Raw genomic sequence first — 22,611 nt, forward strand, 5'->3', positions numbered from 1 at the left:
TCCTTTCTTCAAGAAGCATTTATTGGACCTGTGTGCCTGTGTGCTGTCCTTGGTCCTTCTAACTGTCCTTGGTCACAGTGATGAACTTGGACAGGCCCCTGGGAGTTTGGGGGAGTGGGTGTGCTAGGTGGAGGGAACCTCAAGAGCAAAGGCTCAGAGGCAAAAAATGGGTCGAGTGGCCACCGAGGAGTGGTAGGAAGTGAGGCTGGGAAGTCCAAGTTGGGGTGTGGGGGCTGCTTAAATCCTACTATACTTTGAGGTCTGGCTCAGACGCTGTCTCCGTGAAGCCTGCCTGGTTCTCCCCACCCTTGGACTTCTGGGCCTGCTATGCTCTGCGTCCTGGCAGGGTGTTGGGTCCTGTGGGTGGCTGTGGGCTCCCAGGGCATGCAGACCAGGTCGTGCTCATCTGGGTAAACGAACCTCCTCCTTCCTTGCCGTGTGCCTGGCCCAGTGTCGGTCTATGGACATATGAGTCTGGGTGAAGGTGCGGGAGCCCCGTGGCTCAGCTGCCTTTGCCTGGTCGCATATGGGCGTCCTTTCCATGGGGTGGAGAAGCCCACTATCCTTTAATCCTCACTGAGTCTTATTTTTGTCCCCATTTTACAAAAAAATGAAAGTAAAGTTCAGAGAGGTGAAGTAACTTGCCCACACAGCTAGTATGTGGCCCAGTCAGGATTTGAACCCTGGTCTGTGTGGCACGAAGCCTGGGCTCATTTCCCTCAGTGATGCTGTTCCAAGAAGGCGGGCAGTGAAGGGGCCTGGCATGGGGCTGGCCCAGAGGAGGGTGATTCAAAAGGAGTGGTTTTCCTTTCCTCTCCCTCCACAGTCCTAATCAGGGTTGGGCCACAGTAGGCCCCATTCAGATCACCAGCCACCTGGTACTTTCTTGTGTTTAATTAACAGATATCTGCGGAGCTCCTTCTATGTGCCAGGCACTGTTCTAGGCACTGGGGATGCAGTGAATAAAAAGAAGAGATCCTTGCCCTGGTATTCTCACAAGGAAGACAGACAATAAGTAAAATATACAGAATGTTGGAAGATGAAGTGCTATGGAGAGAGCATAGCGGAAAAGGGGGCCCAGGAAGGACAGGCCTGGCGGGGAGGAGGGGGAGAAGCGATTGCAATTTAAATAAAGTGGTCCGGGAAGGCCTCATGGAGAAGATGACATTTGTGTAAAGACCTGAAGGAGGTGAGAGAGTGAGATGTGCTGTTCTCTAGGGAGAGGCCCAGGCAGGGACAGCATGTGCAAAGGTCCTGTGGTAGATGTGTGCCTGGACTGACCAGAAGCCCATGGGCCTGGAGTGGAGGCAGCAAGGGGAGAGGAGTAGGAGGTGGAGTTGGAGGTAATGGGGGACCAGCTTACACAGGGCCTGGAGGCTGGTGTATGATCTTTGGCTTTTGTTCCGAGGGAGGTGGGAGCCAGTGCAGGGTTCTGGCAGAGGAAGGACAATACATGAGTGACTTATGCAAAACAAGACGGAAGTGGTGGCTGGAGAAGGCTTCTGTCTGTCCCCTGGCCTGGCTGGGAGAGAGGCAGCAATGAAGACTGCTGAGTGAGACGGGGTACAGTGGGCCACAGCAGAACAGGTGGTTCCTTGGTTCCACCCGGCTCTGTGGCTGAGCTGCTAGATCATCCTAGATGGTTCTGTGCCTCGTGCTCAGCTATAAACTGGGAATAACAATTCCAGCACTGTTGAGAAGACCAAAGGAACTGAGCAGACTACTGTGGGAGCCCCAGAGGTTGGGAGGGGTCATCAGGGAAGGCTTCCTGGAGGAGGGAACCCTTGATCTGAGCCTTAAGTCCAAATAGAATTAAGCGTGGTGGAGGGAACATGGGTGAGGGTGGCAGGGGACGAGGGAGAGCATCCTGGAGGAGGAACAGTGGAGCAGAAACTGGGAGGCTGGATACAGGACGCTGTGAAACACGAATGGGTGTTGAATGAGCTAAGCTGAGAGTCCCTCGGGAGTGGGAAGGCTGGAGGGCCCTCCCTTCATCCGGGCGTGGAGGGTTAGTTGCCCCCACCCCCACGGCAGCAGCTGGCAGGGCCAGGGCTGTCCTTCAGCCCGTGCCTCTTGTTCAGCCACCTCTGGGGCTCCATTGGGCCGCCCCGCCCCTCTGGCTGCGCTGGAGGCAGGGGCGGGGCCAGGAGCACCAGAGCCAGCGGCAGGAGGGCAGGGGAGCAGGTGGAGGGCTGGCGGCGGCCGGCTGCCATGGCTCGGCCTCCAGGTCCAGAGCGCCACCGCCCACCCCTCCCCGCCTCGCCTGTCCCCGATGCCCGCCAGACTCCTGCCTTTGCTGGGGCCCCCGCCTGACCGGCCTCCCCTCCTGGTCCGGTTGGGATCTGGGGGCTGAGCCGTCCGGGGTCCCAGGGCCAATGCAGTGCCGGCTCCTCCGGGGCCTGGCGGGAGCCCTCCTCACCCTTCTGTGCACGGGGCTCCTCTCCCTGCCGTATCACTCCAGCCTGTTCCCCCAGGGCGTGCAGGAGCCCCCCGAACCGAGCCCGCCCAGCCCCCGGCCCCCCGACCTGCAGCTACACGATGTCTTCATCGCAGTCAAGACCACCCGTGCCTTCCATCACTCCCGCCTGGAGCTGCTGCTTGACACGTGGGTCTCCAGGACCAGGGAACAGGTGACAAGCGGGCGACTGGGGGCCTCGGGAGTGGCCCCTCGCCCAAGGGGCTCAAGGGCGCTTTTCTACTGGGCTAGGGTCCCCAGCGGCCTCGAGGGAGAAGCTGCCCGCCCACCTGCCCACTCCTCCTTCCCAGGCCTGGGGGCTCCTGTGGCCCACTGCTCCGTGTCTTTCAGGGGACAAATTGGGCCCCTGGGTCCCTCCTAGGGCTCCCTCTATATGCTGGCCGTTGCAGCACTGGCTTCGTTCTGCCCGCCCTGGCCCGGCCTGGCGTGGGGGCCGTGGTGGGTGTCTGGCAGCTGGGGCAGAGGCCTCTGAGTGGTCCTGACTCTGACATGAGCCCAGGCCAGGCTGCCCCCACCCAGGCCCCGGGTGCTGTCCTTCTGCCCTGGCCGTGAGGATGCAGACCAGGGCCGGAGCGGCTGAGGAGGGGACCGTCTAGGCGGGGCTCTCTGGGGAGAGAGCCCGGGGAGGGGGCATCCTTTCAGATTTCCTGACTGATCTGCCCCCAGGCCTCTGCTGCCCTGGCTGTGCCAAGGGGAGCGGCCCCTCGCCTCTGGTGCTCGTTTCCTGCCGCCGTTTCCGGGGGAGGGAGGGGGTGTGCTGTGATGGTGCTGGCTGAGGCTGACGTGGGCAAGAGGTCAGGGTAGAGGCCCCCCTGGCATGTGGGACTGTATGTGTGTGTGTGAGCCAAAGTGTCAGTGTTAGACGTGCCTGGCAAGAGGTGTCTGGGTGACAGGGGCACGTGGCTCATGTCTCTGGGGAGGCAGCTCTTCCCCTCCCCACACCCAAGTCCCTCCCCAAGCAGTCAGTGACTGGCGGTGTCGGAGACCATCTCTGGGGAGGTGGAGAGGCAGATTTACACACACACACACACACACACACACACACACACACACACACGCCGTCCCCACCTTGGCGGCTGGCTCAGTGGGAGGAAGTGACTGAGCCTCCGGAGGAGGTCGGGGGCTCCTGGGAGACCAAAGAGGAGGGGAGGTAATGTCTGGAAGATGTCAGGTCCCCCTGGGGAGAGGGGACCCCCCACCCCGATTTCCTGGCCCTGAGGTCCTAGCACCCTGGATTAACCCTTTCCCTGCCGGGCTCCCAGCACCCCAGGCTCTTCCCTGGGGCCCCACACAGCTTCTCATCTTGGGGAGACTCTGGTTCCTCCCTCGGAAGCTGCCGAGCCTGGCCCTCCCCACAGACCTTCCTGTTTATGGCGCTGTGTCTGTGTGTCCCCCGGAGCGTGGCCTCACATGGTCTGAGGCCCTTTCCTGTCTTGTCTGGATCACCATGGTGGCGCCTTTGCTCTGGATGAGGAAACTGAGCACAGGCAGGAGGAGGTGCTTGCCAGCAGCACCCCAAAGGCCTGAGGGGGCAGAGCCCAGGGGCACCCCGCCCCTCTCTTTGCTGAGACCCCGGATCCCAGGGCTGCCTGGATCACTGAGCCACAGGAGAGGGTCCTTGGGCCTGCAGCCTGGCGGACCAGGCCAGCAGGGGAGAGGCGAGCAGCCACCCACTCTGTGCCCTGAGCTCAACCCAAGATGCCAGCCAGGCAACCAGAGGGGGCACCTGCCACCGCTCCGTGTCTGAGGGCTGCGTATCAGATGCATCACTCTCGTTAACCCTCAGAACAACCCTGAGTGGTAGGTTCTGATACGTATCCCCATTTCACAAGTGAGGAAACGGAGCACCGTTAAGCAGAGGTGGGAGATGAATGCTCAGTTGGACCCCAGCACAAGCGACAGAGTCTAGAAATTGTGTCCTTTGAGGCAGAGTGGAAAGAAGGAAGGATGTTCAGACGGCAGAACAGAAGGGGAGAGAGGGAGACCCACTTCATTTCCCCCCTTTGAATCATCTCTTCCTGCGACCTTGGCCGAGGCCCTCCCCCTTTCAGCCCTCAGTTTCCCCATCTGCACAGGACAGGAGGGTCTGGGAGCCTCTCTCAGCTCTGCCCTCAGGAGCAGGCCCGAGCTGGTTAACTCCAGGGCTGGGCGCCTGCCCAGCTGGTTAAGGGCGGCCGGGTGGCAGGTGGGCCTTTGTGGCAGTGGTCCGGGGCTCATGTGCCGGCCTTTGTCCCAGGCGGAGGGGGTGGGCTGGGGAGGCATGTTTTGTGATCCAGGGGGAGCTCCCTTGAGGGCTGTGGGGAGCAGCGCCGGCCCACCCCCCTCCTCTGCAGCAGATGGTCCTGGCTACCCCCTCCCCTGCCCCCAGCAGGCTGCCTGTCCCTTTGTTTTCCTGTGAGGTTTTAACCATCGTCAGGGTCCCCTCCCTAAACAATCAAATGCCACCCGTGGCTCAGGAAACTCTGCCCACCGCTCTGTGCCAACCTCAGGTTCCCAGGGACTGACACACCAGCCTCATGGCCTGCCCAGCCCGGCCCTGCAGGGCCCCTCCTCTCCCTTCCCCGCCGATTCGTTCGGGCTTATTCCTTGGCCCATTTGGCCCATGCTCCAAACTCGAGAGAGTTCCACTCTCTGGTGGCTGTTTGGTGGCAGAAGTTTGCCAGGGAGCAGGGCAAGAAAGGCCTGCCTTATTCTCCAGGCTCCCTCAGGAGCTGTGTTGAAAACAGATGGGGTGGGGACAGGACTGAGCAGGGAGACCAGGGCAAAGGCGACTGCAGCAAAGCAGGCAGGAGGTGACGAGGGTGGACTGGACCACTGGGCGGCCCTGGGGGCTGGTGGGGAGAGGTCGCATCCCGGGCGATTTGAAGGTTGGGTGGACAGAGTGGTGACAGACTGGGTGTGGGTGTGACAGAAAGAGAGGAGGCACGGTGAGCCCAGGGTGTTGGGTCCTAGCAGGATGGGGAAGACAGAGAGAAGGACAGGCCTGGGGGAGCTCGGGCATCAGCCTTGGGCTCCGGGGGAGAAATCGTGGCGATGGTGGATGTGAGAGCTGGGGAGAGGCCAGGGCTGGAGGTGTGAACGCGAGACTCTCTGGCTTCTTGAGGGAGTTTAAAACTGAGAGGCTGGATGGCGTCACCGAGGGAGTGGACGGGATGGAAAAGAGGACCAGGGTCTGGGCTTGGGCCACCAACACTTTCCCCAGAGAAATCCAGGGACCCCCAGTGTTAGCTAAATCTGATGGAGACAGACCCCAGGGAGAGAGGCTCAGAAGCTGGACGCTGCCCAGGCCTCCCAGGGGCAAGCCGGGTGCCGGACAGGGAGACAAATCAGACCAGGTCTGTGCCCTCCAGGATGTCACTGTCTGGTGGGAGAGACCAAGGGGTAGATTTCCTTAACTGAGGGGTTGCTGTTACCATAAGGAGGAACAGGAGCACATGGGAGGGGTGTCAGGGAAGGCTTTCTGGAGGAGGTGATGACTGAGCTGGGAGTTAAGGGGAGAGAAGAGGGCACAGCATGTACCAAGGCTCGGAGAAGTGTGTGTGTGGCGTATTTGGGGAAGTGAAAGACCTTCAGGTTCAAGAGCGGCCCTAGGGGTGGGGCAGGAAGTGATGAGAAAGGCTGTGTCATGCGCAGGGCCAGGTGGCCCCTCACTGGGCACACTTAGTAGGCTGGACTTAATCCCAAGGGCAGTAGGGAGATACAGAAGGTGTTAGTGGGGCTGGTGGGTATGGCTATTACCTGATTCTGGTCCTGACAGGAAAACAGATCTGAGGGAGTGAGGCAGGGCCTTGCAATAATCCATTGAGAGATAATAGGGGCTCAGAAGAAGGCCATGGCTGTGGGGAGACAGCCCTGGTTCCCTTCTGCCCCTTCCTGTGCCCAGCCTTGGCTTCTGGCCTCCCGTGCCTCAGTTTCCCCTGAGATACAGCAAGCTGAGCCTGGCTTCACTGCCAACTCTGCCGTGTTCTTTCACACATTATTTCGTTTTACATCACAGCTACCACAATTCCCCATTTTACAGATGGGTAAACTGAGGCTCAAGGCAGGGGCTGTTCTGATCTGAAGGGCTGATTTCTGGAAAGGACAGAGAGGTCTGTGGATGAACAGGGAGGGGCAGTGCGGTTGGAGGCCCCGAGCTTGGAGGGAGGACAGGGCTGGGCCCGGGTGTGGCCTGAGTGGGGCATGGGGAGGTCAGGGGCTCCCTGGGTGGGATGCTTTCTCCTTGGTCCTCACTTGGAAGAGGTTCAAAAGTGCCCCAGGCCCTGGGCAGGGCAGCCTAGGGGTCAGAGGAGGCCCTGGATGTGCTCGGGCAGCGAGAGGCTCTGCTGGGCTGGGCGTGGAGCGGGTGTGGGACCAGTCCCGGCTGGCACGTCTCCATCCTGCCACGTGCTGCCCCTGGAGGGCTTGTCTCTCCTCTCTTTAGAGTTTGTGTTCAGTTCATTTAGGGTGTTGAGTGGCTTCCACCCACCCAGGGAGGTGGCAAGGAGAGGTCCGAGGCCTGTGGCTTCGAATCCCAGCTTGGCACTTGCCGACTGCACGGCCTCGGTCTGTCACTTACCCTCAGTTCTGCCATCTGGGAGGGGACAGATCGCAGCATCTGCCTCGAGGTTCAGGGAGGTCATCGGGGACCGGGCGTGTGACAGCTCCCGGCGGGAGCAGCTCCAATCGGGGAGAGCTGGATCGGGTCAAGATGCAAAATTTCTGAGATGCGGAAGGTTCCCCGCACTTGCACGGGGGGGTTTGTGTGGCTGTGGAGGTTGTGACATCTAAGGGGTGCGGTGTCCCAGCGTGTGGGTCTCTTCACACAGAGTCTGTCTCCTGACGAAGTGTTTAGGGTTGTGTGAGACTGTGGAGGGGGGACTGTGCTGTGTGTGCGATGGAAGAGGGTGTGTCAGGGTGTGGGACTGGTAGGGTCCCTGGGTGCTGGTCTGTAAGGGGCTGTGTGTGAGCGAGACACCAGGGCTGGTGTACACCGGGAAGCTGTGTGTCTACAGAAGCTGGGTTGTGTGTGTTGTTTGGGGGTTTAGCTGAGAAAGTCATGTTGTCCCAAAGGAGTGTGCGACTGTGAGAGGGTGTGTGACCGTCCCTGAAGGACGACAGAGGTCTGGGCGGGTGGTTCGTCCGGGGCTTGGCTGTGGTGGGCGGTGGGCTGGCTGGCCGGAATCCTGATGCCTGTTTGTTCTTTCTAGACTTTCGTCTTCACCGACAGCCCGGATGAAGGCCTCCAGGAGAGATTGGGTAACTCTGGCGGGTGGGGGCGTCTCGGCTGCCGCCAGGGAAAGTTGGGGTGGCTGTCCTCTGGCCTGCGGGTCCCCAGGAAACAGGGGCACCCCTGGCACGTGGGGATTCCCCTTTGCCCAGGAGGGGCAGCTTCTTCCCTGGAAACGGGTGTGGCTGTGCTGGACAAGACCCTGGACACGTGGCTCCCGGCCCAGCTGCTGTCCATTGGCTGTGCTCTGCTTTCTCACTGGGTGCAGGGCTGTGGGGAGGAGTGGGGCAGGGTCCCCTGACTTGGCCTCACGTCTCCAGGGTCCCACCTCATCATCACCAACTGCTCTGCAGAGCACAGCCACCCCGCCCTGTCCTGCAAGATGGCTGCCGAGTTCGACGCCTTCCTGGCCAGCGGGCTGAGGTGAGCGCATCTGGGTCTCTGCGGGCAGGTGTGACCTCTGCCTCAGGCCAGTTCCTGAATGGGGTGTTGTGTCAAAAAAGTGAAGTCCCCTGGGTCCTGTGAATTTAATCATGTAGGGCCTCTGGACTCCACCCACCCATCCACCCAGTGGGCAGTGTTCAGTGGGCTGGGCAGGCCTTCTGAGTTCAAATCCTGCCATTCAGTGGCTGTGTGACCTTGCGCAAGTGTCTTTACCTCTCTGAGTCTTGGTCCCCACCTGTTAAGTGGGCACGCCTTCCTTATAAGCTTACAAGAGAGGCTGCCTGGCACCTAACAAATGCTTTAAATGTTAGTCACCCCCACGGGTAACTGTTTGTTGACTGACTATGGGGGCCAGGGGCGCCTCTCTAGGAACCCCCCTCCAAGCTCACTGTGCCCCCTTCCATCCCCACAGGTGGTTTTGCCACGTGGACGACGACAACTACGTGAACGCGCGGTCGCTGCTGAAGCTGCTAAAAACCTTCCCGCTGACCCGCGACGTCTACCTAGGCCGGCCCAGCCTGAACCGGCCCATCCACGCCTCTGAGCCGCGACCCCGCAACCGCACGGTGAGTCCCTCCCTTCCTCCTTAGTCCAGTGGACACCGGCCCCGGGGGCGGGGCCAGGCTCGGGCGGGGCCAGATGGGGGCGTGGCAAGACCAGGGCGGGGCCAGGCCGGGGGCGGGGCTGGGGAGGAGAGAGTCCAGTGGGTTTTCTAGGTTTCACGTTTGGCCTCCTTGCTGTGTGTTTGGGCTGGTGACTTCATCTCTGATCCTCAGTCTCCTCTTCTGTGAAATGGGGAGACTGAAATGATGCAGGTAAGGCACAGAGACTGGCACATAGGAGGGCCTCCGTCGCCGAGGGCAGTGGCTTGTCCTGGTCACTCGGTGAGGTCACCGAGGCAGTGAACTGAAGACTCGGGACTCCAGGCAGGGCTCCCAGCCCCCTGGTGTCATCGTTAGTTGTACAGGTTGTCAAAACGCTGAGAACTGCTGGGCCGGGTGTAAACTCCGGCTGCCCTGCGTCCCTAGACACTCGCCTCCCCTAGGACCCTCCTCCCCCCAGACTTCACTAACCAGCAGGTGGAGAGCTGACACCCGGCACAACAGGGGCCTAGTGCCAGCTTAGCTCCAGACCTGGGTGGACACTGTTAGGGTTGCCAGATTTAGAAAACAAATAAACAAAAAACCAGGATATCAGTTTCATTTGACTTTCAGATCAACAGTGAAGAATTTTTTAGTATAAGTATGTTGTGGGTTCTCCCTGGGGCCCCAGGACCCACCAGGCTTCTGGTGGTGTGTGGACCAGCCCCCTAGGGCTCCCTTGGTCCTGCGAAAAGGCGAGTTTGGGAGCCCCCTCCCTGGAGGCAGCGCCTGGAGCGGGAGCTGGCCCGCTGTGGGGCTCTCTCCCTCCCTCGGTCACCATCTGCTTCATTAGGAAAACCAAGAGCAGGGAACACCAAGCCTTAATTATCAGCTAATCAGCCTGTGAGCCCTAATTAAACCCTCCTGGGCCCAGGGCTGGGTGTGTGAGTCGATTTCGGGTGAGCTGAGCTCTCCCAGGCTCCCACCCACCTCACCCTGGCCTTAGGGGTTGAGAACTCTGCTCCACCTCCCTGGGATCACATGCCAGCCTGCCACCTCCTGGCTTAGTGATCTTGATTGAAATCACCCCATCTCTCTGCGCCTCAGGTTCCTCATCTGTGAAATGGGTGATAACAGTCCTTACCTCATAGGGTGTGTGTGGTTGTGAACCAAACAGAAAGGATTAAATGAGGTCATCTATCCAGGTGCTTGGAGCGGGACCTGGCAGGTAACAGACACGAGGACGTGTCAGCATCAGTACAGGACTCAGCTCAGCCTTCATCTCCCAGCCCGTTCTTCCCGGGCAGGCTCAGCACCCTGCTGGGCACACTCAGTCCCCGCCCCACAACCTGCATGAATGCCCTCCTTGACACACACCCCACCGGTGGGATCCCAGGACTCTGCCCCAGAGTGTCGTGGCCTGTTCAGACCCTGGGGTCCCCCAGGGTGGGACAGCAAAGGGGCCAAGAACTCTGTTTCTGGGTCGGTCCCGGCTCTGGGAGGTCAGGCAAGTGACCTCACTTTTGTGCTTATTAGTCTGCTCGTCTATGGCACAGCTCTTGGCACAGGGCTGGGCCCAGTCAGTGCTCAGGGTTAGGCGCTTATATTGTTATCGCTGCTGTCGTGGTAATGATATGAGAGCGGAGGCCCTGCACTCATTCATTCATTCAACAAGCATTTATTGGGCACCCACTGTGTGCCAGGTCCTTAGGAAACCATTCATTCTGCCTTGTTGAGCCCTGACCTCTCTGTAAGAGGGTAGAGTTTCCAGAAGTAAACTCATAGAGGTCTTTAGGAGGAGGACACCCCCGGGCCAGGAGCACCTTCAGCTTCCAGAACTGGAGCAGATGTTGTGCTCACAGGTGACAAATCTGAGGCCCAGAGAGGGGCGGTGACTTTCTCAAGGTTGCACAGCTGTGCAGTGGAGGAGGTGGGGGCCTCAGAGTCAGGCTGCCCGACTCCCTGCCCAGGGCTCTTCTCACTGCTGCCGCGTGGGGGATAACCCAAACCCACGCAACATGCATCAAGGAAGCACCAGTTGTGTACCTGGGAGAAGATAACCTCAGGGAACTTGTTCCACCAAGAGGTGGTATGGCTGAAAGGGCACAGTGTTTCCCAAAAGCCTTAGAGAAATCCATGGGTGAATTCATGGGTCCTCCCAGAGGAGGGGGAAGAGACCTTGGGCTGTGGTGCTGTTGGGCAGTGGCAGAAAATGGTTCAGACCGCAGAGGGATGTTGGTTCTTGTGACCGAGATATCAAGGGGTCTCCTGGTCTCGGTCTCACAGGCCGGTCTGTCCTCTCTTTACTCCATGCAAGGCCTCCTTTTCTCCTTTTGTGGAAAAGCTTTCTCGGTCCCAGGAGTTGGGAGTGGCGAGGCCAGTGTAAGTGGCCCATGTGGGTGGCATCAGGATTATAGCTCCCAGAGCTGGTGACCCTGCAGAGAGCATCTTTCTCACAATTAGCATATACGGTTCAGGGAAGAACTCTGATTGGCTGGCCTAAGTCATGTGCCTGTTGCTGAGCCAATCACTGGGTCAAGGGGTGTGGCCTTGTGATCCCTCATTCCCAGGGCACTTCCCTGCCTCTGTCCTAAGGGAGCAGGGGCTGTGTGTGGCAGCCCCTCCTGAACCACATAGGGTGAGGTAGAGACATGTCTCTGGGGAAAGGGGTAAGGTGTGCTGGGCTGATGGATATGACACATGTCCTCTTTAACCGGAATCCAGCCAGATTAGGGTCTCATTGGAGACACCATCAATCTTGATTAGTTATGTGACTTTGGGCCTTGGTTTCTTTTTCTGTAAAATGGGCATAATAATGTCAGGCTGCAGCAAGACTCTAGCGAGATGTGAAATAAAAAGGTTTTGAGCCTGCTGGCTGGAAGTGAGGGATGGCCAAGCTGTTGCCCCCACCCACCCCACCTCCAGGCTCACCCCGCACCTTGGCCCTCCCTTCCTCTCCCCCCAGAGGCTGGTACGGTTCTGGTTCGCCACTGGGGGTGCCGGCTTCTGCATCAACCGCAAACTAGCTTTGAAGATGGCCCCATGGGCCAGGTAAGTGGGGGATGGGGTGGGGGTGGCTGGTGTGTGGGGCCGTTGCTGCAGGAAGGGCTTGAGAGCAAGCCCAGGAGAAACTACCCCTATTCATGCTGTGTCACCGAGTTACAGAGTTAGTGGTGAGCAGGCTCCTGCCACCCTGCCCTCGGGGGTGCACCGCCCATTGCACTCTGCCACACACAGGGAGGTTGCGTAATCTCAGGGGCCTCAGTGCCCCCATCTGTAAAATGGACATGAGAATGCACGGCCAATGGCTGTTAAATGAGGAAGTGTCTGGGCTGGCACCTGGTGGGAGCCAGGCAAACATTAGGTCCCGTTTGCAGCCCTCTTCTGACCGGTCATTGGCACAGGGAGCTGAAGGCCAAGTGTAGTGGCACTCAGAGGAGGGAAGAGGAGGGAAGGCCTCCTGGAAGAGGTGGCATTTGAGCTGGGATGGCCTTAGAGGGCTCCAGATTGAGGGAGATCCTAGGGTGGTGGAAGCTCTCAGTATGGGGTGGGGGGCACCAGTATTCTCGAGAGGAAGTGGCAAAGGCCTGGCCTCCTGACGTCTGCCTGGACAGACTGTTGTTATTATTAACAGCAACATCAGTGTCACCACCGTGTATTGAGGGTTGACTCTGAGCCAGGCTGTGCTCCACCAAGGGTCTCACAGCATCTGAGGAGGAAGGGGCCGTTAGCCTCGTTTCTACAGCTGAGGAAACTGAGGCACCGAGAAGTTAAGCCAACGACTGGTCCAAGGTCACCCAGGTCCAAGGTCACCCAGCTGCTGGGTTTGGATGCAAGGCCTGCATGCTTTGCCTCTGCACCAGCCTGCCCTGTCCCTGCCCTGGATGGGGGCGGGGGTCCTCCGGGGCATTCGTGCCTGAGTAGGAGCAGGAACACTGCCCTAGGGCATGTCGACAGCAGGCGTGTACCCGGGACGGGGGTCTGCCTGGGACTGGGGTCTTCTGCCTGCCTCTATGCTACCTTCGTGTGAATTAGAAAAAGGCACCTCCTCTGGGCAGATGCGGCCGGGGGGGGGCGGGGGGGACGTGAAAGTGGGTTTCTACTCCCCTGGCCCCCTTGGCCAGGCATCCTGTGCAGCAGCGGGAGACTGCCCAACCCAGCCCCCAGGGTGTTAATGGGGTCAGAGCAGTCAGGTGACGCCCTTGCCTGGGGTGCTGCCCCCCCTACGGCAGACACCTGGCTGACTCCAGCTCATCCTGTAAGACTCCCTTTGAAGACCGCTGCTGTCACGATTAAATACAAAGCAAAACAAAAACTGCCACCTCCTCTGGGAAGCCCGCCTTCCCACCCTGTGTCCCGCAGGCCTCCTGCTTCCCTCTGACTTAGCGCCAGTCCTACTCTGAAATGACCTGCTCGTCTGTCTGTCTCCCCCCAGAATGGGGGCTGCTGTTGAGGGCAGGAGGGTTTCTTTCTCATCTCTGTATCCTCACTCAGCCCTAGCATGGTGTCTGGCACCAGGTAGATGCTCAAGCTGAATGGTGAATGAATGAATGAAAAGAAAGGGATAGAAGGAAGGGATACATTTATAACGGGCTTCGTCTCATCGTTCCTCCACTTCATCCTCACCATGGCCCTGTGAGGATGAGGCTATTATCATACCCATTTCACAGCAGTGGAAACTGAGGCTCCCCGAGGTTTGTGACTTGCCCGAGGTCGCACAGTACACAGGAGGCAGGTGCTAGAGCCGAGCTCTGGCCTGCAGATGTGCTGGCGGAGGGTGGGCCTTCTGGGAGCGGGGGAGGGCTCTAGGTGTGGAGGGCCTAGCCAGAGGCCACAGCACGGCTCTGTCCCTCAGTGGCCCCCGCTTCGTGGACACATCTGCGCTCATCCGGCTGCCTGACGACTGCACTGTGGGCTACATCATTGAGTGCAAGCTGGGCGGTCACCTGCAGCCCAGCCCCCTCTTCCACTCGCACCTGGAGACACTGCAGCTGCTGGGGGCTGCCCAGCTCCCGGAGCAGGTGAGCGGCCCTGGGGCAGGTGGCGGTGGGGGAGGTGTGTGTGGGCTATCCCCTATTGATGGGGAAACTGAGGCCCAGCGTGGCAAAGGCCCACCTTAAGGGCACACGGTGACTCAGCCCTCTCCACCTTTAACTCTCAAGGGCTGGCATTTGTGATGCTAATTATTTGATCTGATTCCCCAATTCCAGCTGGAAGGACCTACACAGACAGATGAAGCTTGTCTGCAGGGTCAGACCACCCTGCTCCCCACCTGCTACCTCCCGTCCCTCTCTCCATCCTTCAATCTTCCATCCTCCCTCCATCCCCCTGGGGGCCAGGCCTGCCCTTTCCAACTCCTCCTGTTGGCAGCTGCCTCCTTGGTCAAAGCTCACCTGTCCACTGCTCGCTGCTGTTCCTTCTAACCCAGATGTTACTGGGAAGGGCCAGGCCTTCAGTGAGGACACTCGGGCATAATGTCGGGCTGGGACCCCATCCCACCTGGCAGGTAATGACTCTGCTGAGGTCCACCTGGAGCTGCCCTGCAGTTGCTGCTCTCCAGCTCATGGGTCTGCAGCCTGTAGATGGTCCTGGCTGGGACGTCCCTGGGGTCTTCGGCCCAACAGTGTGAGTCAGACCCTTTAGGCTGTAAACAACAGAAAGGCGTCCCAGACTGGTCAAACCCAAAAGGATGTTTATGGGCCCGCGTACCTGAGAAGCCGAGGGCTTGGCTTGACTTGCTAGAGCTGGTGTGGTCTGGGAGCTCCGACTGTCCCCTCTCTCATCTGCCCTCCCCCATGTTGGCTTCATTCTCAGGCAGCCTGCCCCTTGTCGTGCTGGCAAGATGGCGGCCCCAGGTGTCTTTCACCTATCTCCTTCCACCAGATCCCAAGGCTGGTGCTTATTGGTCAGATGGCCTCGCTTGGGTCACATGACCTGTCTCCTAGCGGCACCTAGAATTAGCGTTGATTGGCCAGCCTGGAACTGGGGTTCAGGGTTGGTCCGGTTAGGAAAGAGGGGCAGATTTGGGGTAGCCAAAACCAGGGCCCTTAATGTTTGGGGTTTCCAGAGCACCCCACATGCCAGGTACCACACTAGAGGCCTTCTTTTCTTTAACTCTGGTTCCTCACAACATTCACACAAGGTTGGTGCTATACCCATTCTACAGATGGAGAAACTGAGGCCCAGAGAGCAGAACTAACCATGACACACAGCTGGTACAAGGCAGAGGGGATTTGCCCCCTGGTTGGGTGGCCCCTAAGCCCACAGTCTTTAACCACTGTGCCTGACTGCCTCTCGCCGGGGGTCATTATCCCTCACCCTCATTGCGTGTGGAGTAACTCGGGGCTCCGGGTGGAGAGCACGTGGCCAGGGCCCCACAGCGAGTCTCAGGAAACCTCCATCCAGGCCGCAACTTCCTGGAAGGTGCCTTCCCTCTTGAGCCTCAGTTTCCCAGTCTGTGGATGAGGGAATTGTACCAGCCTCCCAGGTAAGCCGGACTGTTGGGGGCACAAATGAGATCTGGGCATGAAAGTGCTCTGCAGGCTTCAGGCTCCTCGGTGACGCACCCACAGCTAAGGGGAATTCGGGCACAGAGGCAGGCTCTCCGTGCCCTCAGAATACCTTATGTTCCTTCCCTGCTTCTCCCCACACGCTGTCCCCTTGTGGGGTCCCCAGTGTGACACTTCCCAACCTTCATTCTCTTCTCCGCTTCTCCCTGCCAGGTCACCCTCAGCTATGGCGTCTTCGAGGGGAAGCTCAACGTCATTAAGCTACAGGGCCCCTTCTCCCCCGAGGAGGACCCCTCCAGGTGGGTCTGGGGGCTGAACTGTGGGATGGGAGGGATGGGGCTGGGTCCCGGCATCCGAAGATGGGGGAGTCGGGAGGGGGGGAAGTGAGACAGGCCCCAGTGGCTGACAGCGCAGAGCTGGGAGTGGAGGGAGTGGATTTCAGGCTCTGCTCTGCCACGGGCTTGCTAGGTGACCTTGGGCAAATGCCTCGCCCTCTCTGGGCCTCAGTCTCCCCATTGTAACACAAGGAGGCTGGGCATTGTGGATCTGAAGGGCTCTCCCAGCCCTGATCCTCTGGGATTCTTCAGAAACCCCTGGAAGACTTTAATGTCTGCACTGAGCAAAGGAGATGGTGGAGGAAATGCAGGTGCTGCTGGGGAATTTTTATTGGATCTTTGTAGGCTCTTTGTTTCTTTGATTCTCTTCAATGGTTCTTTCTGGTGGGTAGAGGGTTGGAATGGGGGCTGAGATGCCACCCAGGCACCTTCCGGTTTTGCCCTCAAACTGGCCACAGGGAGATGAGGCCTGTTCATCTCAGCCCCCCATTGCTGTAGAGCAGATTGGTGCACAGCCTGCGACACACTGTGGCAAGAGGGCCAAAACCTGCTCATGAAGTAGAGGACAGCAGTGTGACTGGAATGCGGGAGAAGAGAGGGGGGTGGTGTCAAATTCGGTTGGGGACATGGCAGCCCCCCCGGCCCTGTAGGCTCTGTCTGGACTTCAGATTTATCTCAAGTATGTAACCCTTGGGGAACCAGGACTCCTGGCTCCGAGGTTCTGCGGCGCCATCTGTTCTGGGGCAGAAGGCTCACAACTATTTCGAGGGCCCTGGGTCCGAGGCTGTGTTGACTAAGCTGGACGTGACAAGGAGACACAGTTTGGCTTAATATAGGAAAAAAGATTCAAATTTCTGGGATGAAAGGAGCTGCCTTCTAATGGGGTGAGCTCCCCATCAGTGGAGGTGTGCAAGCTATGGCTATACTGCCAAGAGGTTTAAGAATTGATGTTAGATTCTCTCTAAGCCTGAAGACCCTAGAATCCATAGGTTCCTGCCTAAGGAGGCTGGAGCCCACTGGGGACTCTGATATATGTGGTCAGATGGTCCGGCCTCCGCTGAGGTCTCTTCATGGCTTCTCCGGCCTCTGAAGTCTCTCTAAACCAGTGGTTCTCAACCAGGGGCCATTTCCCCCCCAGGGACATTGGCAATGTCTGGAGACATTTTTTATTGTTACGACTTGGCGGGGGGGTCTTGGCATCTAGCCGGCAGAGGCCGGGGATGCTGCTCAACATCCTACAATGCACAGGACGGCCCCACAACAAAGGATGATCTGGCCCCGAATGTTAATAGTGCTGAGGTGGAGGAGCCCTGCTCCAAACCACCCCTGTGCCCTGCGCTGCCCTAGGAGCTGTGGGGCGAGGACGGGAGTGGGACTGGCTGTCTCATCCGTTTCTGGTCTCTCCGCAGGTTTCGCTCCCTCCACTGTCTCCTCTACCCAGACACTCCCTGGTGCCCCCAGCTGGTGGCCCGCTGAACCCTGAACCGCTGGGCTGAGGTCTCTGGTTGTCCCTCGCCTCCCCAGGCAGCCCTGAGGGCCTGTGGCAAGTGCCCTGAGGTGGGCAGTCCCTGGCAGGGCCTCCGAGTGGTGGGCAAGCCCAGGATTGGCTGGTGGCTGGTGGGGAGGGCATCCTGAGCCCCTGGGAGGTGGGGGGACAGCCCAGGGACCAGGAGCACCAGGTGAGGGCGGGAGAGGCCCCAGGGGCTGGGCTTCCACGGGCCTTGGGTGGCTGAATCGAACCGGGGTGGGGGCCCTTGAGCTGGGCTTGGACTCACAGGTCCTAACCCTCCAGTGAATCACAGGGGCCCCTGGGTGGGGTCTGGCCCCTGCCCCCAGCTCTGGTCTCTGAGTCATTCCCCTGGGGTCAAGGGCTGTGCCACCCACTCGTGGCTTCCTTGGCTGGATCGTCAACCACTGAGGGGACCCAGGTGGAATAATGGCAGAATCCAGGGCCTGTGGCAGATACTGTTGTTGCCCCCGGTCTCCAGCTCCTCGTTCCCCACTACTTGCTAACAGAACCCGATTTTGTTTGAAGCATGCCCAGAATCAGATGACGGATTATAGTGGGTCCCAGAAAATCATGATGATCCTTTTGCTCATTTTCCCAGTGTCCCTTGCGGTTAGGGGCTACCATGTGACCCAGCTCTGGCCAGAGCCAGACTCTGTCTGTTAATGTGAACTAAGCAAAGCCAATAGAGAAGCTTCTGGGGAAGGTTTTGCAGCCCCATACCCCGTCTTCCTGCTGTGAGTGTGAGTGTGATGTCTGGATCTGGGGCAGCCACTTTGCTGCCATGAAGGAAAGGCCAAGACAGTCATCCACAGCTGTCCCTTTCAGCGTCTGGTTCTGTAAAAAAATTAAACCCTGTTTGTTTAAGCCACTCTTGGTTCAGTTTCCTGTTTCCTGCAGCCACAGCATTCCTGACTGGGGCAGGGTGTTTGATGTGTCTGTCACAGTGGGGATGGCGGTCACTTTTAGGGGTGTTGCCCATTTTATGGATGAGAAAAGGAATAGCAGCTTCATGGGTTGGTATGTGGGTGAAGTGATGTAGTGTTTGTAACGGACACGGCACAGAGCCTGGCACGGAGAGAGGAGGGACTCAGTGAATGGTGACTGTTAGTGTGTGCTTGTGTCGTGGTGTGCCAGATGTGTGAGGGTGTGCGCGCGCGCGCGCGTGTGTGTGTGTGGCATGTACCCTCCTCCTACACATGTCTGTGCATAAGGACATATGTGTGTGTGCCCATCACAAGTGTGTGTGTATGATGTACATGCGTGTGAATACCACAAGGTGCTGGTGTGCTGGGGGCTGTTCCTCCTTTCCTCTGCCCTCAGGTCCTGGGGGGGTGGGGTGTGGTTAGAGAACCAGGAAGGCAGAATGGAGGCTCAGAACCTCTGGTGTCAGATAAAGGGGCAGTTTGACAGCCAAGGTAGGAGCTGAAGAAATGTGAGTGCTCTTGGAATTTCAGGTCCCAAGGGGTTGGATGAATGAATGAAAGTGATGTTGGTGAAATTCCAGGCCTGGTGGTGCATGGGGGGCAGGGTAGGGATGGAAAGTCTCTTCTCTCCACCCGCATCATGCCCCAGTGATGTTGGAAGTTGGGGCTACAGTGGGGCTCAGGGCTGGGGGGAAGAGGGAGGAGAGATCCTGAGGGATGGAGGGGCTCTGAGCCAGGCACCCAGAGCCGGGGGCTCCTCTGGAGCACGTCCTCTAGCCCTTGAAGGACGTTGTCCCGGCCACAACTCTGTCTGGAACAGTGGAACCATGGAGCACCAGAGCCTCAGTCCTTGTTTTCCAGGAGGAGCTTGAGGCTCAGAGAGGGACCACCATGTGCCTGTGGTCGCACAGCAGGTCAGGTGCAGGGCCAGGCTGCTTGGGCTCTTCCAAAGCTTTCTTTCTTTCTGGGCTGACCTAATGCTGGGTTTGTGGGATGCAAGCCAAGTGGGGGTGGCCCCCGGCCCTGCAGCCGGTGAGGGATGGAATGGTGTGCTCCCCAGCTGCTGTGGGAGGCTGCAGCCGGCCTGCTTTTAGAAGCAGCAGCCGATTTGCGGGTTGTTCCCAGATCCTGAGGGTCGGGTGGAGGGAACAGGACTCGGGCCATCTGCTGCCTCCATTGTCCCAGAATAGCTGGGTCGGAGGGGGAGCAGAGTCAGCAAGGATCAGAATTGGGATGGAGGAAGGAGGGAGTCTGGCTTTAACCCTTCGTGTGTCTGTATGGGAGGGTGTGAAGTTGCCTGCACTCTGTGCTAAGGTGACCCTTCTGGGCCCCAGTGGCAGGGGCTGGGAGTCGGGGGGCAAGGTTGGACCCCCTGTCTTGGCCTTGCTGTGCCCCTTGGGCAAGTGTTATTCCCATTTTACAGATTAGGAAACTGAGGCACAGAGAGGGAGCAAGCCCATGGTCCAGGTCATGGGGCTTATAGGTGCCAGAGCCACGATTTGACCTGCAGCGGTCATCTCAGTGGGACGACTTTGGGGGGCCGGAGAGCCTCGGCAGGCCTGGGCTCTGTGCCCTCAGGCAGGCGACTTCACTGTTCACTGGCCTCGCCTGTAAAATTGGCACAATGACTTCTATGTAGCGGGCTGTGTGGTTTTGAGACGCTGCACAGAGAGCTCCTGGCACAGGTGGTTGCTCAATAACAAACCTCCTGCTGTCTCTGAGCTGTGTTCTCAGCTGTAAAGGGTGGAAGGATGCTGGACCAGCCGTCACCGGCACTCCACTATCCGGGTCCGAGCCCCTGTCAGTCTCGCCCGCGTTACCGCAGCAGCCTCCTCGCTCGCCTCCCCTCAGGCCCCCGCCTTGCTCACTGGCTCCGGCCACAGTGGCCTCCTCCTTCCTCCTGGCGGGTGCCCAGGTTCTCTGCCTGCACCAGCTCTTTCCTCTCCCTGGAGTGCACCCCCACTTCTGCATGGCTGGCTTGTTCTTGTCAAGCTCCACTGTCCTCTTCTGGGGACGCCCTCCCTGATCACCCATCACAAAGCAGCCACCTGTCAGGGGTCGCTGTCAGTCACTTGACTCTGGTCGCTCTCTGCAGAGCTCTAACCCTCGCAGACACGGCTCTTGTTGGTGCATCTGCTTACTCATGCATTTGTTTGTCGCTGCCCCCATCTGACTCTTGGCTCCACGATCCCAGGGAACATGTCGGTCCTGTTCATTGCAGCTCTCTGCCTGGCACACAGTAGATGCCCAACAAATATTTGTGGGATGAATAGAGAAGTGAGTGAATGGGTTTCTCAGAGCTTCCAGCTCTGTCAGTTCTAAGATTCTACAAAATGTGCTAAAACCACTGGATGCAAGGTGACGGGGGAGCCTTGTAATGGAGGGATCAGGCTGGCGACACTCAACATTTTTAGTATCATCCCAAAAGAGAGAACCCGACTAACCGCTCCTGATATGAGGCACTAGGAAGGGCACAGTGCCACCCAGGGAGTCTGCTTGCCCAAATAATTGATCCTACACAGTTCAACCCTTTGGATCTAAATCCCAGTTCCCAGGAAATAGGGGGACAGTGGAACGTGTTAAATGACACCATGAGCGTTCAACCCACCAAACTGACAAATGAGGACAATTCTATAGGACAAGGGACCTGGTTTCTTCAACACATAAAATGACATAAAAAAGGAAAGGAGGAAGGACTGTCAGAGATTAAAAGAGATTTAGGAGATACAGCAACACGATGCAAAGCATGGACCTTGTCTAGATCCTGATTCAAGTAAATGGACCCTAAAAAGATATTTTTGAGAAAAATGAGGAAATTTGAACATGTACTTTGTATTAAATGGTATTAAGAAATAATTTTATTAGATGTGATAATGATATTGAGGTTTTTTTTTTTCCTATAGAGACGTTCTAATATGTGAGAGATATATTCTGAAATATTTATGGGTGAAATGATATAACATCTGGAATTTTCTTTAAAAAGATGCTCGAGGAGAGGAATGAAATAAGAATGGTAAAATGGGATGGTTGTTGAAGTTGGGTGAGGGGCACAGGGGTTTCATGATGCTATTCCTTTTACTTTGGTGTGTGTTTGAAAATTTCCATAATAAAAAGCAAAATTAAATAAATAAAGGGAGTCTGTGGATATCCCTTTTTGCTGGCTATGGCCCTGCTCCTTCCCCTTTTCCCTCCTCCCTCCTCTGGCCCCTCCTCCATGCCCCACATTCAGGCCTGGAGAACATCTGTTCTCATCAGATGCCGCTGTCCTGACTCCACTTCCTGTCTCCCTAAACACCCAGAGAAAGGAGAGGCAGACCTTGACCGGAAGCCGGCCCCTGCCTGGTTTGCCTTCTGCCCGTTGCCTGATTTCTCTGAGGCCCACCCTGATTTCTTTTGGTTCTGAGTGCTTGTCCCAGCTGCTTAGTAACCCAGCAGTGCTTTCCTTGGGCACAGTCATTGGGCACATTCCTCCGCCTACTTATCACTCCCCGTAGTCATCCATCTAATATGAGTTCACTGCTTGCCTCCTCTGGGGGTGGGGTCCCTGTGTTCAAGGTTACACAGGGGAATCAGGTGGGAGCCCCACCCTCAATAGGGAGCTCAAATCCCAGTGGGGACGGTATTGAAAACATGGCATATCATGTAATCGATGACAAAACGAGACCACGGGGCACAAGGAGGGAGGACTAAATTCGAGGGCGAGGGATGCAGGGCAGCAGGAATCAGGAAGATCTGGGTCTTGAACCCTGAGGAGGTCAGAAGGAGCAGAATGCATCAAACACTGCCCTGCAGATGGGGCTAGGGAGACCCTAAGGAAAGATGCAAATGTTAGTCATGGTTATGAGAACACCTGTTTTCACACGGCTCCGTGTCTCATCTTGCAGGATAAAGGTGACGTGTGAACCTGGCAGACTGTCCATATAAAACAGAGGGACGACTCTCCCTCCATCGTTCCCTACATCTCCTCCCGAGTGACTTTGTAGATTCCCCCCTGAGTAGAGACCCTGCAGATGCACCTCCGTGCCTCACAGTATCTGGCACAGGGCTGGGCACATGGAGGCACTTCATGAAGACTGATGACTACTTATGTGAGTGAGTCAACCTTAGGCCAGTACCAAGCTGGCTGTATCAGAATCACAGACACTTTTATTTGAAGCTTGCTCAGATTTCAGGGCCCCATTTTATATCCTCAGAATGGAAGCCACCAAAGAAGGGGCCAGGGAATCTGTATTTTTACCTGGTTCCCCAAGAGGCTCTAAGTTGCTGCTGGGTGACAGAAAAAGGTGGGAGTTGAGGTGAGTTCAGCACCATGGACAGAACCCTCACTGCGCCTCTGTCTACTCTCCTTCCCGGGACTCTCTGGGGCAAGGGCGTTCTATGTGTATATGTGGCGGGGGTTCATGGTCTAACCCTGATGGGGCTAGGTGACACCTGTGGCCTTGGCCCCGACGTGACACAGCCCTCGTCTGGGCTTCAGGAGTGAGTTTCGGGGCGGGCACTGGTCCTGCTGTGGGAGATAGCTCTGACTCTGCATAGAGAGGGGCCGAATAATAAATATAGCTTCCATTTCTTTTATAAGTTGTAAGCGACCCCCATACTGTGCAAGCAGCAAAGCATGAAGCCT

The 22,611-nt window shown here is 57.8% G+C and overlaps 1 protein-coding gene across 1 annotated transcript; it reads left to right on the forward strand.

The window, feature by feature from the left end:
• The first annotated feature begins 1,854 nt into the window (after positions 1-1,854).
• MFNG (MFNG O-fucosylpeptide 3-beta-N-acetylglucosaminyltransferase) lies at positions 1,855-17,932 on the forward strand. The gene is made up of 8 exons (XM_004418115.3): positions 1,855-2,630; positions 7,666-7,714; positions 8,006-8,108; positions 8,542-8,695; positions 11,676-11,761; positions 13,566-13,731; positions 15,433-15,518; positions 16,964-17,932. Exons 1-8 carry the CDS (start codon positions 2,376-2,378, stop codon positions 17,028-17,030), a joined length of 966 nt encoding a protein of 321 aa, XP_004418172.1. The 5' UTR covers positions 1,855-2,375; the 3' UTR covers positions 17,031-17,932.
• Positions 17,933-22,611: the final 4,679 nt, after the last annotated feature.

This window comes from Ceratotherium simum, chromosome 25 (assembly GCF_057802395.1).
Source record: "Ceratotherium simum simum isolate JZ-2026a chromosome 25, ASM5780239v1, whole genome shotgun sequence".
Taxonomy (NCBI): Eukaryota; Metazoa; Chordata; class Mammalia; order Perissodactyla; family Rhinocerotidae; genus Ceratotherium; species Ceratotherium simum.

Bases quoted from the DNA above. Each gene is read 5' to 3' on its own strand.
- MFNG (XM_004418115.3), top strand. From the start codon at position 2,376: ATGCAGTGCCGGCTCCTCCGGGGCCTGGCGGGAGCCCTCCTCACCCTT. The intron at 8,696-11,675 runs GTGAGTCCCTCC...CTCTCCCCCCAG, and splicing joins CGCGACCCCGCAACCGCACG to AGGCTGGTACGGTTCTGGTT. The intron at 15,519-16,963 runs GTGGGTCTGGGG...GTCTCTCCGCAG, and splicing joins CCCGAGGAGGACCCCTCCAG to GTTTCGCTCCCTCCACTGTC.